The sequence below is a fragment of the Lepidothrix coronata genome, unplaced genomic scaffold, assembly GCF_001604755.1.
Source record: "Lepidothrix coronata isolate B3197 unplaced genomic scaffold, Lepidothrix_coronata-1.0 Scaffold92, whole genome shotgun sequence".
Classification (NCBI taxonomy): domain Eukaryota; kingdom Metazoa; phylum Chordata; class Aves; order Passeriformes; family Pipridae; genus Lepidothrix; species Lepidothrix coronata.
In genome coordinates, this window is record NW_016690272.1 from 2,533,839 (window position 1) to 2,550,581 (window position 16,743).

At 39.9% G+C, this 16,743-nt stretch overlaps 1 protein-coding gene and 1 long non-coding RNA gene across 4 annotated transcripts in view; one reads left to right on the top strand and one right to left on the bottom strand.

Moving 5' to 3' along the window:
* LOC108500651 overlaps window positions 1-16,743 on the top strand; it is a 190,385-nt gene that overhangs the window by 120,497 nt on the left and 53,145 nt on the right. Inside the window, exon 2 of the long non-coding RNA XR_001875935.1 lies at window positions 15,273-15,278. This is a non-coding gene — a long non-coding RNA (uncharacterized LOC108500651). The remainder of the gene's footprint in view (window positions 1-15,272; window positions 15,279-16,743) is intronic.
* The window catches only part of XPO1 (exportin 1), a 34,438-nt gene that overhangs the window by 8,360 nt on the left and 9,335 nt on the right, over window positions 1-16,743 (bottom strand). For all 3 annotated transcript variants that reach the window (XM_017821757.1, XM_017821759.1, XM_017821758.1), the window contains exons 4-14: window positions 13,398-13,470; window positions 6,361-6,422; window positions 6,239-6,283; window positions 5,968-6,149; window positions 5,498-5,546; window positions 5,283-5,402; window positions 5,045-5,173; window positions 4,266-4,424; window positions 2,675-2,872; window positions 1,898-2,036; window positions 572-753 (exon numbers count right to left, since the gene is read on the bottom strand). In XM_017821757.1, the coding sequence (XP_017677246.1) occupies window positions 572-753; window positions 1,898-2,036; window positions 2,675-2,872; window positions 4,266-4,424; window positions 5,045-5,173; window positions 5,283-5,402; window positions 5,498-5,546; window positions 5,968-6,149; window positions 6,239-6,283; window positions 6,361-6,422; window positions 13,398-13,470 (1,338 nt within the window). The remainder of the gene's footprint in view (window positions 1-571; window positions 754-1,897; window positions 2,037-2,674; window positions 2,873-4,265; window positions 4,425-5,044; window positions 5,174-5,282; window positions 5,403-5,497; window positions 5,547-5,967; window positions 6,150-6,238; window positions 6,284-6,360; window positions 6,423-13,397; window positions 13,471-16,743) is intronic.

The window sequence follows — 16,743 nt, forward strand, 5'->3', positions numbered from 1 at the left end:
ATGTAACTAAAGATTCCTTCAGGGGGGAGTTTCACAAGCCTCACAGTCCTCAATACTGTCTGAGTGGTTGATAGCAATAAAATACACACTTCACATCAAACAGAAGATATTAAACTAAATCTTCTGTATGAATTCAGATGACCTGTTAAAGGTCCATTACTCTTGTAAAAATATTATGCACATATTTACAAATATTTGAGTTTTATTAATGAATATACAGAAGACAGCAAAGGAGCATGGTGCTAGGCTAGTTAAAATAGTGGGTTATTGTGCCACTCTCCTGTATTTCATCAATAATCCCTTTCCAGCTCTTCTGCATCCCTAAAGAAAAACATTTCATCGTGAACTAAACTTCACCCCACGGAAAAGGCTGTTTGGATCAAGGCATTCTTCATGGCTAACAAATTTATCAGCCCCAAATTCAGGACAGAAGATCTCCCACCTATTTATTCTCATCACCCTGCATTTACAAGGCAGCTTTCTAAGAACACAGAGCAGTGTTTCTGTACACTTGGTTTCTTGAGCACGGACTCTGAAGTGTGACCAAGCTGTTGGTTCTGTTCCAGGATACCTTAATTACTGTAACCAGGAACCTCTTCTCATCCTCTTCGTGCATCGCGCCGCTGATGGAGCCGATGGCCCAGCACAGGGTGTTCAGGTTTTTCCACGACCACTCTGTCCCATTCACTTGATTGTGAAGCTTTTCAGTCATAATTCGTTCTGTGTCTGCATAGTCCAGGTGTGTAAGATAAACTGCAAGACATCAGCGTGGAACAGGGCACATTTTAAAGCAGCAATTGGACCGTAACTCTGTAAGCAGCTGAATAAAAATACAGTGAAACTATCAGGCAATTGCAATGCTCCTCTGCTGAACTCGGGACAAAACTGGATAATAATTTAAACACAAATTTGTTGAAACTGTGTTTTAAAGATGGACAGTAAATTTTATTGAGTTTGCCTGCGTGTGATGCTTTGCCGAGATCCCTCAGAACAATGTGGAAAGTGCAAATCAATGAATGTCTCACATACCAGTCAAATCAGCAGTTAAATTATTACCCAAAGGCATCTGTACTGATGGTCTATAGGGAATATGGGATTGGCTTCCTACGGGGGGACATTAAACAGCCTCTTTATTTCAGTGTTACCAAGCCTGCTGGTGCAATAACCCACGGATAACATGGAGCTGATGCTCCTGAACAGGCCCAGGTGGAAGATTCAGGTATCACAACTCAGACACTTGCATCAGCCCCTAATAGGATTAGTGTCTCCAATATACAATTCTAAATCCCAGCAAGTCAAGAGCAATTTAAGGCCAGGTTCAGAAATAGATTTTTACTGGACCACAGAAAACAGCTTCCACCACATTCTCCCTTTTTTTTAAAGTGAATCTTACAAGATAATACACGATAAGCAATATGAACCAAATCTGCATTTTCATATAAATAATCCTGTATCTGGAAATACAACCAAGGCTCAGGACATACAGTAATTGTTTTAATACAATAAATCAAATGTTTAATACAATAGTACTAGAGTTTTTCACATTCCATATGAAAATGTGGACAATTAGAAGAATTAGAACAATTAACCTCACAATGGCTGCACCTGCACCAAAAGGACAAGGGTGAGAATAAGAAAATCCACATACACTTTGCATCCCCCTCAGCTTTCCCACAAACACTCCCAGTGCAAAAATCTGTTATTAAACACTCAGTGTTCCCATTTGCACTTGATAAAAAATATTTAGTGTGTAAGTCTGGTGTCCTAAATATCTGAAAACTCTACTCCCCTCACTCCCTCAAGTGTCAGTTGGGACTCTGACATTTTTTACTTACCCCAAAACCCCCCTAAACGATCCCTGCAATCCACAGGCACAAATTCCAGCCAGTCCACTTACCCAACGTTTCTCTCATGTTTTTATACAAGTTTATGGAGTCTGTGTCCTTCATGAATTCCCGAACTACCTCTCCTTGATCGTTCTCCACAACCAGGACTTCCTCAGGCTTGGCCATGCGGCTCACCATGAGCAACCGGACCTGGGGGCAGAGAAAAGGGAATCCAGCTCTCACACAAAAGCACTCACAGCATTCCCAGAGTTTCCACAAGTGTTTACAGAGCACTCTGGCCAGGCAGTCTCAACCATATAAAAGGTTATATATCCAGCTCACACACAAATTCTACAGAGAAATATCAACTAACGAGCCTTTAAGAATGGAATCTGCTGACTTCTCTCTCTCTCTCTCTCTCCATGAACAAGCTGGGTAGTTAAAAAACCCCAACCTGTGAAGTAGATAAACTTTTTAGATTCAAAATGCATATGTCATAGTAGGGGTCTTTTAAAGATCACTTTTCCCAAACGCAGAGGTTTTCACTCCAAGTGTAACAACTCCAGCCTTTCTGTTAAAAGAAACCGTTTAACACTGATTTATTTTAAAATTAAGTCTTACTTTAAGTATCTTAAAAAAGCTGAAACACCATACTAACTCTTGTTATACAGTGGTGTCACCTTAAGTATTTTCACAATTGCAGCTGATTACAGAACTAGAGTTGAAGCAACTACCGACTACCCAAAGAAAGGGGAGTTTTCTCAGGTCGCTCCTTGCACGAGGCAAAAATCTTTACTTCACCAACAGTATCTGGACCTTTCCAGTGCCTTTCCTTAAGCCTGGATTACCTTGGACAAAACAGGCAGGTAAAGCTGCCTCCTTGGAGGAACATCGAAGTGTTGGCTCCCCGAAAGCAGCGGAGAAGCGGACGTTGAGAACGGACTTTCCCTGTAGAGCTCAGCAGCCAAATGGTTCCAGTATTCGAGACAAATCTTGAAAATTTCAGTTTCTTCAACTTCTGATACCAACAACATGTAATGAAGAGCCTGGAAAAGAGTGTGGTTTAAAGAGCCCATTACTGATTATTTATCCACATTGCTTCAAGTTCAGTGATCCCCAATCCTGATAAAATGCCAAGAGTTTGGAAGAAGAGGCAGCAGCACTGCAATGACATTACTTACAAGTCAGAGTCGTGACTGGCAGAGCAAGTCACAAACAAGGAGTTCTGTCAATTATTGTTATTTTCAAAGCACGTACAGATCTCTTAGAACTGAAGGAGCCTAAAGACATCTTAAAAAATGCCATCACCAAAGCAGCCTGTTTGGAAATTATCAAACCCGTGGCCTCTGGAGCTTCTGCAGGGCATTGCCAGAGCCTCAAAGCCCTCAACAGCTGGTGTCAGGGATTGCTATTCTCAACACTATTACTGCTGCTTTGTTCTGGATCCTTTTACCCTGCAATACTGCTCCTTTGCTTCCCACAGAAGTCAGCTGCCAGGACACTTTCAACTTCTTTACAGACAGAACAACGAGAGCGGGCTGAGAGGGGAAAGCCACCGATGCAATTCTGACAAGCTGAGACACCAACCATAGAAATCAGAGCTACACAGACAAACATTTTTTGCCTAAGCTTATTTTTCAGTTCCCTGGTGATAAAATCTGAAGACATTTTCACAGCTTAGGTACTAGAACAACTTGCAGTGTTTTAGAAGATAAAGATCTTATCGAGCATCAAGAGAGGGATTTAAAACAGCCATACATTCATTTTATACACATCAATTCCTCTTGGTAATTTCACTTGAAATAACTGATGTAGCTTCCTTCACCAGTCCAATGAATCTGTGGAACAACTTCAGGAGATCTAGTGCATCCAAAGTGCAGGAATAAACAGGTTAGAATGACCTGTACCAGGTTCTGTTATACCAGAATGTATCAAGTTAAATCTGCAGCCATTTTAGGTCAGCCTAAGTACTTTGTTAAACATTACAACATCCCAAACAAGACTACAGTTGTTGAGAATCAAGCTTCATGAATACCTGTTTTAAAGAAGAATTTAACACAGTTATGCTGACGAGGAAGGAGGCCAATACCTAAAAACTGCACTTTGATTTGCACACAATTGCAAAGGACATGCAAGAGCTTCAGGCATTTAAACAGGTCTTTCTAATACAGCAGCAACCTGAGCCTTGAGCTGTGCTCACCTGATTCCCAGTTACTTTGAACACTTACTACCTGCCAATTTGAGAATTATCTGGGAACTGCTGGCAGTTGTTCTTTTAAACTAAAAAAGTGATACCCCCTCAATTCTAAATGAGCTACAGTTTGATATTTGCAACCAAATTCACTAAGGGTTAGGGTTGAGTACGATGATTTAAAAATTGCAGTGAGTGTGAAAACACACTTGCTTACATTTTTAAGCTGGATAAAGCAAGGAACTCACCTCCATTAGTGTTTCCCTCAGATTTAATCTTTTCTCTATAAGTAGACCATGTTCCTTGAGGAAGGTGCAGAGGAACAAACTGAGATTCTGGATGAAGTTCTGTTCATCATCTTTGCCATTCGAGTAAGCAAGTCGGATATTGGTATTTAAAGGAAGCATCTAACAAAAAGGATGGAGGCACAATCAAGAATTTCCCTTTTTATACAGAAGAACTATTGTGTAATCAGCAAATATTTTGCTCTTTTGAGAAAAAAAAAATAAAAAGACCTTCTGTTTTTCATGCAGAACCTCCCAGCATTGCAAAGAGAGGAAAAAACTGTCAAAAAACCCCTTTAACCATCTACTTGTGATGCAAATACAGTGAGGAAAGTTACTGACTCGTGTACCTGAATCTGAACTGCTCAGAGGGGAATCATCAAATTATATAAAATTTCATGTATGGTTTTATATGATAGATGTTCCAAAAATTAAACAGCAACTTGCAGAGCGTTGGGTCAGTTTAAGCCTTAAGAAACACATTTTGCTGTGCCTCTCTCCACTTTCTGCACCAGACAGCCCAAGTGCTCAAAATTAATTAGTTAATCAAAACAATATAGCTGCAAATTAGTCACAAAAACACACTCAGCATCTTCTGATCACACCACAAATACCAGTGAGGAACAATACTTGTCCTATCAGGAAATCTGATGTAATGGATGTAAACCTGTCAACTGCAGTAGGTTTTACAGAAACCGGTTTTTGGGGCAGTCAAAGAGAGATTTATAAAAAAAACCCATTACCTGTTTTAACTGCATCATGGTCAGTGTAAAAAGTGTTACAAATTGTTCTTCATATTGGCTTACACTGACCCCTGCAATCTCTGTGAGGCACTTCAAAGAGACGTTTCGAAACATGGGAACATTTAAGAACTGTTGAGAAAAGCAAAATAAAGAGCGTCACAGAAGTGTTGCACTCAAAAAAAAATGAAATAAAAAAAGTTAAAAGGAATCCTTTTTTTTTTTTTTTTTGCAAGAGTACCTTGTATATTAGTGTGCTGATTAACTTGGTCTCAAATATATATCCCAGAGGAATCCAGTTCAGAAATCGTAGCAAAGTTTCCAAAGTTGCATGGACTAAGGGAGCATTTTGGGAGTTTTCCTGTAAAGGACCAGCAGTGTTTATGACATTGTGACACTGTTTGGCAGGAGAGGGGGCAGAGTTTTTAAAAACATCAGTAAAGAAATATCACTTACCATCACAAACTGACACAGCTGAAATATTTGAGAGAATTCATTGCACATGCTGTAAAAAACAATATAAATTAAAAATTAAGCACTGCCACATCATAAATCAAAATATATATATATATATGCACACAAAACAGGTCCTGAAGACCTATGTCTTGCATTCACAAGCCACCTGGCTTTTACCCACTTTCATGGTAATAATGCACATTTTGAAGTAGCTTGAAGCCTGTGCCTGCAAATTCTGGCTTAGGGAATACAATCTGTTAGAAGGGGAGGAACCATCAGTCAACAGATGCTGCTTGCAACAAGGTAGAAATCCCTGGCTGTACAATAGTTAGACATCCCTGCTTTAAAGAAAAACCAGCTCTCTGAAATGGAATTAGACATCTGTAGGTGTTCACACAAAGTGAGAGCAACTGAAACAGCAGCAAGCACAAGGTCTGCCCTGTTAATTAAGCTTAAATGTATATACTTGCCTGTCTTTCAAATGCTTAGCTTTTACTTGAGTGATCTGGCCACTGGAAAAATCAAACACCTCTTCACTCAAGAGTTTGAGGATGACCATGTTGTTCTGACAAAGGCTCTCACTAGTCCTGCTGGCTCCCACAATGTCACTTATAAAGGTCGGCCAGTGCTTGGGCCATTCCTGTTTCAAGATCTGTAAAGCGAAGCAGCCAAAGGTGAGACACATGTGCCAAAGGGAGGGACTTAACAGCAAAATTCAAAGTTTTCTGAACTCCAGCTCACCTGAACAAGGATCATATTCAGTTTGCCAATATACACTTTCTCTTTCTGCAGGAGAGAAGAGACCAGTCAGGTTATGCCCAATACTCCCCTCCCTCGCCCTCCCCTCAGAAGGATTCACTTACTTCTACACATGTTGGGTCAGATGAGGTCTTGATAATTAGGCCGACAACATATTTTTTAATACCTGCAGGAGAGGTAGGAATTTATTTTCAACAATGCCACATATCACTGATGTAGTTACAAACATTTCTGATTTCAGACCCTTTGCATTTTTAAAAAGAAACCCCTGTCAGGACCATATTTGTACGTGTCAGGGAGCTAAATGAAAAAAAATTCACCTTTACCAATTCTGCCAGAGGATATTTTGGATGTACAAAATTAGTGAATTCTAGTTTATTGCCTTTTTTGTTTGTTTGTTTACACATCACTTATTTGGTTATAGTTCTTCCAAAGGTGTTTTTAAATGATTTTAGAGTTTTCAGGTCCACCACAGAACCAAAAAAACCCACCACGGTAAGAAGCTACATGGTCTGAGGTTTCATTTTGCCACCTAATGCTCAGGTCCCTCCTCACCATTAACCTCTCAAATACTGCAGCCATGGAAACAACGGCTTTCCAAGTGACTTTTCATCCCAAAACCACGTGACTCCCAAGGAAAGGAGGATCTGGAGTCACGACCTTGGTGAATATTCCAGCAGTTCCACTCCAACCCAGCTCTGACCCCACGACCCATCTGAGCACAGCGGGGATTAAACCCTTCGAACCGGGCAAGTGTTTTCTTGCCATAAGGAAGCGACATCCCAGAATAGGTGGCTGTTTTGCCAATCAAATCCATGAACCCAAAAATCTGGTTTCAATCATTTCTCCAGCAAGACAGTCAACTGACTCATGCAGGCAACATGTTGAAGATTCCAGAAAAAACTGTCACTGTAAAAGTGCCTTATGTTGAAGGCATAATCCACTGTGTTAAGTTTTAAAAACTTGTCTAAGACTTCAGCAAATTTAGTAATTTTTTATTTATTTTTTTTTTTTGCATTTCAGGCCTAAGCAAGAGGATTAAAAGAGACAGTTTAGTAATTGCATTCCCATGAAATCTGGCAAAACCAGATCTAGACTTTGAGGCGTTAGATAGGAACCAGACAGGAGCTGTTCTGCAGGTAGTTCCAATTACAAATGAAAGTATTCATCATCATCAACTGGGATCAATTCACAGTACTCCAGTTATTAATAAAATAAGTAGCACTGTCAGTCCCTGGGCAAGAGTTATTACCAAGCACTAGTCTGACATCATAGGCCTGTTCTAGTGTTTTAAAGCTAAAAAATCAACACACTTTGCTGAAGCATTACAGCAATTCACAAATGAGATATGAAAGCTACCAAAAATAGGATGAAAATAGGTTTGCAGAGCCAGAAACTAAACTGTTATAACTGTCTGCCAAACCACTAAGGGAAACCTACTGTTGCAACTCTTTGCATTTCAAAAAGGAATTAAAAAGTTAATATTGTTCTTAGAGTTCTGACTGCTAATTTATGTTATTTTCCATCTTGCTGCATCAATGGAATTGTGCTGTTCAGGAACAATTTGAATATTATGTTACCACTGATCTGGCCTTGAGACCAGCAGACACAAACAGCTGCTCTGCTCCACAGCTTGTCCATCAAGACAATAAAAATAAAAGTAAAAATGGTCCCCACAGCTCAAAAGACAACCTAGAAAGTTTGCTCCTTTTTACGCTGCAGGCTGCTGAGGTCTTCCAACGAGCAAAGTCATATTCCTAATCCCTTAAAAGCAGCAGCTATCCAATTCTCTAATGCTCTTTTTGGCTTAAATGTAATTTTCTATTTTTTTTTTTTTTTTTTTACCTCAAGTGGTTCCTGCTCCACATTTAATAACTCATTTCTTTATGATCCCATAGGAAAGGTAATTCTCGGCAGAACAAATATAGGTCAGCTTTGTGTTCTGACAAAAATCAACACGCAGGCTCATTACCATTTTTCAGCAGGACACATCCAAAAAAAAAACTGCTCCAGGGTAGAGGTCCATGGGATGTGCTGAAAGTGTTTTGGGAACTTCAAGGGAAGTGCTATTTTAGGGAGGCAGGCCCAGCACATGCACCAGCCACACAACCACTGCCTAGAAGGTCTCCTTCCATCACAGGCAGCTGAACGAGTTTGAAGGTGGCAACAACACAACTGCCAAGTTCAGACCCTTCCCTGAGCCAAACAGGAAGAGACAGAGACATTCCTGGAAAACAGATCTTCCAATAAAACAATAAAACACAACACACCAGCCACAACACCCAGGGCACGCTTAATGTTCTTCAAAGACCAGCTGATGTTACAACTGCACTGAACTCACAACAACCTGCAAGCAAAGGGAGCAGATCCTGTTTCCCATTCCAAAACTTTCACTGCAAGAGAACTGGCAGTTCTACCACCTGCTCAAGTTCAAGGGCTAAACTGAGAAAAAAACAGAGTTAACAAGAAAGTTCAGCAGTTAAAACCTTTCTTAAACTCAGCTAAGCTGGCAGGGAAGTGCCCAGGTGAGGAACATCTTTATCAACAGCAGATCATCAAAATATGTCCCAATTATCAGAAAGGCTGGACATGGTCACTGTCACCCCACTGGTGGCATTTTCTAATAAGTGAAGCACGAGAAGTACTTGAGTACAAAGTACAAAAAAAAAAAAAGGGAGGATAGAGCAAGGACATGAACTCAAGAACATTCCTGGATGTACATTAGACACTGAAGTCCTTCTGTTAAAGTTCCTTGTCTCCAGAAATGCAAACATGCACTAAAACTGAAAACTTCCCAGAGGGAAAGTTGTTTTCCCAGGTGAGCCCGAGCTGTGCAACGGTTTGAGCTGAGCTGGGACAATGAGGAACATCAGCATATCCAACATCAGCAACTTCTGGGGTCTAAACTTGAGGAATATCCTACAGTTTAACCTTTGGATGTGCTCTGAGAAGCAATGACATCTCATGTACCCTCTGCACCCTGAGCACAGGAGTTCCTGCTGTGCCCAAACACAGCAGGTAGCCATGAACTCACACACAACCTTTTCTACGGAGCACAAACACTTCACAAGTGTTGAAAATTCCTCTGGTTGGTGCTGCAGATATGAGTTCACACTAATTTTCACGCTAATTTACTAAAATTAATAAATTCTCTGCTTATACTGAAGAATAATAGGCATAAATGAAGCAGGTGGGCAACGTAACCCGGCGTTATTTTGCAACCAAAATTAGAATTTCAAATGCTGAAGCCGAGTTGCCCCCTCTGGGGATGTTTGTATGCATTCACACTTACACTAAGCTGTTTAAAGAGTCCCCAAATGTGGTTAAAATACCACATTTCTTATTTTTAGTCTTGAACAATGCTTTCCCGTGTTGTCCCAAAAACCATCTTTGCCCCTTAGTGGTGAACCAAATCAAGCCATAATCTCTTTGCTTTAAAACAGCAAAGTCATGAAAACTCTGGAAAAGAGTCTGTCTTCCCACACAGACACAGAAGTGCCATGTAGCTCATTCCCCCTTCATTACACAGAGAATTAAAAATCATCTCTTCACGAAGCCAGGCCAGAAATTTCCATTAAAATATCCAATCACTCCACAGAAAAAAACCTCTTCTACAGCAGCTTCCACTACATCAAAAAGCTTCACTCTCAACTCCAGGGCCTTCCTGGGAGACACTGAACTGCCTCTCTCTGAACACTTCTCATTTTGAAATGAATAAAAACTAAAAAAAAAAAGAAAAGCAAGTGAGAAGTTGTACAAGCAATTTGGGTTTCATAATGAAGAAGTGCTTATCCACTGCAACTCCAAACACTCCAGACAAGCTCTCCCTCTGTTCACAGGAACAGAATTTCATTTCACAATGCAGGATTAATGAAATGTATCACTGAACTGAGGACCAGGATTCCTTTATTCCCAGGCAGGTTTTCACACTGTCACAAAATCCTTTTGAGACCACAGCACTTTAATAAATGCCATCCTTTGTGAGTATTATGCAACAATTGACTCCAAAGGATATCAGAGTTTAAAGCAATTTCATATCACCTCAATAAAGTGAGAACTTTGGCAGTGATGGCACAATACCCTGGAAACAAGCCAAGTTCAGCACTGTTTGGGATGTTCTGGAATATGTCACTCCCTGAGCGAGGCCTGAATGAAAACCACATGACATCATTTGTGTACATGTGAGAGCCATTCCAAGCACTCCCTGGAGGACTAAATAAATCACAAAATCAAGTCTAACCCATCACTCTGGTCTTGTCTCAAGGCTGAACATGCAGGCCAGGCATCTGATCTCACTGAATTTTACCCTTTTAACTCCACTTTTGTCTACAAAACCCACTGGCTCAAACTGCCAACTCCAAAAGCAAACAAACAAAAAAAAAAATAAATCAAGAACAAAAAGCAGAGTAATCACGTCAGTATTTTAGAATTGTAAACTGATTGTTCTGCCCAGTTCCTGCTTTATAGTCATAGAAAGATACAAATGAACTTTTACAATTCTCAAACAACGATACCTGAGCAACAGAACAACTTTTCACTCAAGTTTAAAAAGGCAGCAGGGCCACAAAAGCTCAAGACCAAGAGGTGTTTTAAAATAAAAAGCAAGCTTCAGAACTGAGTTTCAAACCTAAAGAACACATTTGAAGAAAGCACTTTCCTACTTGCACCTGGAATTCCAGGCTGGAAGCTGAAACCTCCCAGCACTCAGACAGAAGCAGCAATAAACCTCTGGCTAAACTCAAGTCATTCTGATGAACAACCCAAGGTATGGCTGAGAAAAACAAACAAACAAAAAAATCTAAAAATAAAGTTACAGTTCAGGCTCTGTAACTAACAACATTGTTTTATTTCCCCCAGTGAGTTTCAGGAAAGTTGTTTCAAAAACTTTTTTCATTCACTGACGCTTTAATTCAGTTCTGCTCTTGACTTCAACTCCTAAAGACCACAAAGGGGAAACAGCATTTTTCTCATAAATGCATTTACTTTCATCCTAACCAAGAAGATTTGTCATGTGCATTTACTACACAAATCAAACAGACATGTAGAAGACATCTTTTATAAATTAAGATATGAGGTAAAACTAACAGATTTGAACCCTGCATGATTTCCTTTGTCACTGAGCATTCCTTTGTCAGACTGAGTTTCAGTTTCCTGCACACACATTTCATTAGTTACACTTCAAACAGGAAAATCTTGTCAACCAAAGAACAACTGGAGTCAAGGAAACCTCAATTTACAATCTGCCAGGTAATCAAACCACCTGAATGAGCTCTGCAGCAGTTCTTTTGTACCAGCCAGTACCATCAGCCAAAAATAAAAATAATAATTAAAAAAAAAATCAAAAAACCACCACCACAGATCAGATTAAACTGGATTAGAGATGGAACAGAATCTGCCTCCCACATCACTGAGGCCAGGATGGATCAAATGCCACAGCACACAAAACACATTTGGTTCTTCTTCTGCTGATGTACAAGACAAACCACACGAGCAAAACCCAGCTGACCCAGTTCCCCTAAAACAGCAGGAAGGATTTTTTTCCCCTCTGGAGGCATGGAAGTCAGGAGAAGTTAAGAATAAAATACCCCCAGTTGATTGCACAGCTACAGACAGTAACTTTATTTTGCATTGTAACATATCAAGCTCTGGTTATGACAGTTCTTGATCTCATCCACCACCACTTCTCAGCTATTCTATGCACTTGAGTGTCTCTAAGACTAGAATTCCTGCATTACATCCTGGATCTGGCACTTGTTCAGTTCCAAACTATCAAGTAAGAACATCTCTCTGTCAACTATTCTACCACAACTCCTTCCTTTCTTCCTGCTCTGCTACCCCAGCAAAAAACAACTTCCAGATGCTGAAACTAAGTGCTCAGAGTCAGGAGGGCAACCAGATACTACTAAGTTGAGACACTCTAATTATTAAAAGCACAGAGAAGAGTTAACTTTAGTTAACTAAGGTGCTGTTTTAGTGTCTCAAAAGGGCACAGTAGTGTCTTGAGCCTCAGTTGAAGCTGTTCCCTAGAAACCTTCCGGTCAAACAGTAGAATGAATGGAAACTCCACTTTCACTTTTGCTTTCCAAGAGAGCTACCCTTTATCTGTGGGATGGGGGGATAGGTGAGCAGCAAGCACAAAAATGTGAAAGCCTCTCTCTACACATATTTTCATCACCATTTACTCTTCTGTTTTAAATAATATAATTCAGGACCTAAGCACTGGCAGTAAAAATTTAATAAAAGCTCATAGCAGAACACAAGAGATTTGGAGTAACTTTAGTGAGTTCCAAAAGCAGCCTTTAATAAAAAGCCAAGTATACAATGGTGACAACATTCAATATCACGAATTTAAAGCAGTTTTGAAGTCCAAGTGATGATGACTTGGCACAAAACCATTTGAATAAGCACCAATCCTGTACCACTGAGGCACCTCCATTTACTACAGCCAACAGCTAAAAGCCAGCACACACTGCAACCTATGAGGGAGGTAAAAAAAAAATCCACAAACTAAACAGTATTTATTTTAAGACTTCCAGATTCCTTGCAGTGATGGGAGAATGCAGGTTAATCACCCTACAATGCACCAATTACAGCAATCTATACATGACCTGTATATACACTCACATGCACTAAAACCAACTTTGGAGAATCACACTGCCTAGGATGAGTGACCATTAATAGGTAAAACTGTGCATTTCCCTAGTGTTTCTATTTTAAAATAACTCAAAAAGGTTACACAGATCTACACATGCTCCCAGGTGGAGCCCAGAGCCCACCAGGACATGACAGAACCCTGCTGGGGCTGCACACACAGCCCAGAGAGGCTGAAGGAAACCTCCTGTGCCAAGAACAGAAAAATCAAAGCCTCTACCTCCAAACCAGCAGCTCACCTCAGATGTTTCAAAACCATCAGTCACACCTTTTTCCCAAACTTACAGAATTTCAGGTGCTCACCACCCCACTGAGACCACAATCACAAAAAGATGTCATTTCATCATCCAGAAAAGCTCAGGTGAATCTTACAACAGGACAAAAAGTCACTAAAATTGTGTTTGAAGCTGAAAATTACTTACACAGGGACTGACAGTCTGAATCTCAGTTAATACCCAAAGTTATGAGGAGAAGAAAAATCCCTCCCTACCTTCGCACTGGTTCCTTGGAAGAATCTTCCATCTTGTTTTTATCACATTTTCCAAGATTTGCAGCCCATAATACTGAAATTGGAGAAGAACAAAATGTGAGTACATTACTGTAGGACTAACCAGCTTTCAGGACTCTCATTCAATCAGACATTCACACTTAACATCTAAGGCTTCAAGATTATTAAGCTAACGATATTTTATTAAAAATATACGTCTATTCACCCATTTACTGAGGTTTCATGCATTGTATTTTCTTGGTTTATTCTTGGCTATACTATGTCCTGCTGTTTGATCATGCTCACACCAGGAGGGGGGAAAACCAATAATGACAAGCCCTCTGGCAGATACAATTTTGGGTATCTGGAGAAGCAGCAGCCAGATATGAATTTGCATCATAAATGACTGCTCCTATGTCTGAGTATTAACACAACCAGGCTCCTAAAATATTTAGCAGCTTGGATGGTGTCTCAAGCTTCCTATTGTTCCTCTAAGAGCTGGAAAAAAAGAAATCTTGCCTTAGCATCACATGTCCTGACACTGGCACTTCCTAAAGAAAAGTATTTCCCAAACTTCACTGGTGTGTTACTTTAGGAACAGCAAGACAACCCACAGGTTTATTTTATTTCAATACCCACCCCAATATGGCAGCTATTTTCTACTATTTAAAGATGAACTTTTGTGCTCAGTCAAAGAACAATTTAAAAAAAAAATGTGAATAAGCTCTTGGAAATCATTTTACCTTTCAGGAATTCCTTCCTATGGAACCCGTTATGTTTGCCCAGAAATCAGTAAAAAGGCCATTTCCCTCTGCCCATTTGTCCCTACTGCCAACTCACAGTAACAGGGAAAGGAGTTTGTGATGATATCAAAGAACTTTAATTAGCAAAACCCCATTAGCATGAATGGGCAGGAGAGAAAAGGGGACGAGGAGTTTCCCCTTCACTTTATCTGCAGTGGATTAGGAAGAAAAAAAAAACAAACAAACCAAAAAAAACCCAAAAAAACACATCACATCAAATGCCTGAAAGGTAAACTCGAGTTTTCACAGTTCAAAGTTTGGCTGAGAATAAGAGTTCCTCTTTAAAATGGTTAGTTGTTACACAAAGTAGGATCAGTAGCATTTCCACCAAAGGGATCATGGAAACTTGGGTTTCATTACAAAAAACACAATGTAGACTGTCCCAACCTACATTGCATTAAAATGGCATTTTTGCTGTTCTCATCTTGACATAACCTACAGCCCTTTGCTTCTCTGCCTGACCCCACTGCCCAGGAGATTCCACGTGCACATCCCTGCATCTGTAAACTATTCTGTCACCTTCCAAAATCTTGGGCACCAAGAAAAAAAAAAAAACAACAAAAAACCAAAACATGGATTACAGAAAGTTGGCAGGGTAATTTTTTTTCCCTCCATGGCCAGCAGCAAAAGTTTATCAGCTAGATTTTTAACCTGCAAATTGACTTATCTGACAGAAAAGCTAAATGAAATCCTGGGAATTTTCATGCAAAAAGCATTGTTAAGCTAAATGCTTCCCAGGAAGTGATTTCAGCCCCTGCTGTAAATTTTTAGACACATCTGCAACTGATCCAGGCTCACAATACAAAATATACTTACAAAAGCCCCTAACAGTGCTGACAGGATGAATATTTACATCAGACAGTGCTAACTTTCCTGAGGCAGATCTGAACCCTAGTTAAATGTCTACAGTCTATAGGAACACATTAATATTTCTTTCAGGTGACAGTTAACAAAAAATGCTAATTTTGCTTTCAAAATTCTTTCCATAAGTGAACTTATTTAGCTTAATAACCAGCTTATTATTAGCTTAATATCCATTAACCAGAATGGCAAGTCTAGTTTAACTCTACAAAAGCACCAGGTGACCAAAGTTAAATGAAAAGCCTGAGGACAAACTAAGGACAGACCTCACCTTTAAGTCCTATTTTTTTTTTCCCCAGCTGGTACTTCCTGGAGTCAAGAAAAGGACAGACACCTCCAGCAATTTGCCACACCTATCCCTCATTATCTGCTCAAATATCTCATTTGGATTCATGGACCTTAAACTCTGAACCAGGTTCATGCTGTAGAGGTTTCTACTCCTTTTCTACAGGTGTGACTTCAGCTGTGCCCTCTGCAGCGTCCTGTTCACCTCTTCCTCACTCCTAAAAATACTCATTTTTCCTTGTACTCACAAATAAAACTGAACAGCAGCAGGAATAAATAAAATCTTTGCATACAACCTTCACCTGCACATCCTTCTTGCCATACCACGTTGGAAGGTTCTGCCTGAACATCCTGAAGGGTTTTTTTACTTTGTTTTTAAACTTCATTTGACTTGGTGGTTCTAATTTTTTCTATTTCCCTGACAATTAAGATACACCAAGCCCAAAAAAGCCACTGACACCAATTCCAAAACTTCATCAGCCTGCCTGAACATCCTGCAAGGGGCCTTTGGGGTTTTTCACTTGGTTTTTAAGCTACATTTGACTTGATGGTTTTAATTTTTTTATACTTCCCTGATAATTAGAGACACTAATCCCCCCAAAAATCACTGACACCAATTCCACAGTTCTGGCATTTGAACTATCAGATTTTTAATCAACTACTCCAACAGTACAAACTTCACCTGGCACATCCTTCTTGCCCTACCGTTGGAAGGGCTTCTTCATTCTGCCTGAGCATCCTGCAAAGGGCCTTCTGGGGTTTTCTTACTTTGTTTTTAAGCTTCATTTGACTAAATTTTTGTATTTCCCTGATAATTAGCCCCCCAAAAGTCACTGACACCAATTCCACAGTTCTGCCACTTGACCTATCAGGTTTTTCATCAAGTGCTGCAACAGCACAACTTTCACCTGCACATCCTTCTTCCCATACCACTGGAAGGGTTTCATCAACCTGCCTGAACATCCTGCAAGGTTTTTTTTAGTTTAAGCTTCAGTTGATTTGATGGGTCTAATTATTTCTCTTACCCTGACAGTGAAGACACACAAGCCCCCCAAAAAAGTCGCTGACACCTATTTTACAAAGTTCTGCCACTTGAACTACGGGATTTTTAATCAACTGATTAAAAACAGGTTAAAACAATTTTATCAACAACACTTTGCTCTTGCTTTGCTTATTCCTAACTCTCTAATTCACTGCCCAGTTATGAAGATGAGGGACAGGCAACAGCAAAAACTCCAAAAAAAAAAAAAAAAACAAACAAAAAAAAAACAAACCAAAAAAAAACAAACCAAAAAAAAAACAATTGATGAACAGAATTCAGTTAAAGGGAATCAAAAGGGTAGACCTTGTGGAGGCCTGCCGTCAAAGCCTAGCTGTGTCAAGTTGCACAGGAAGACACC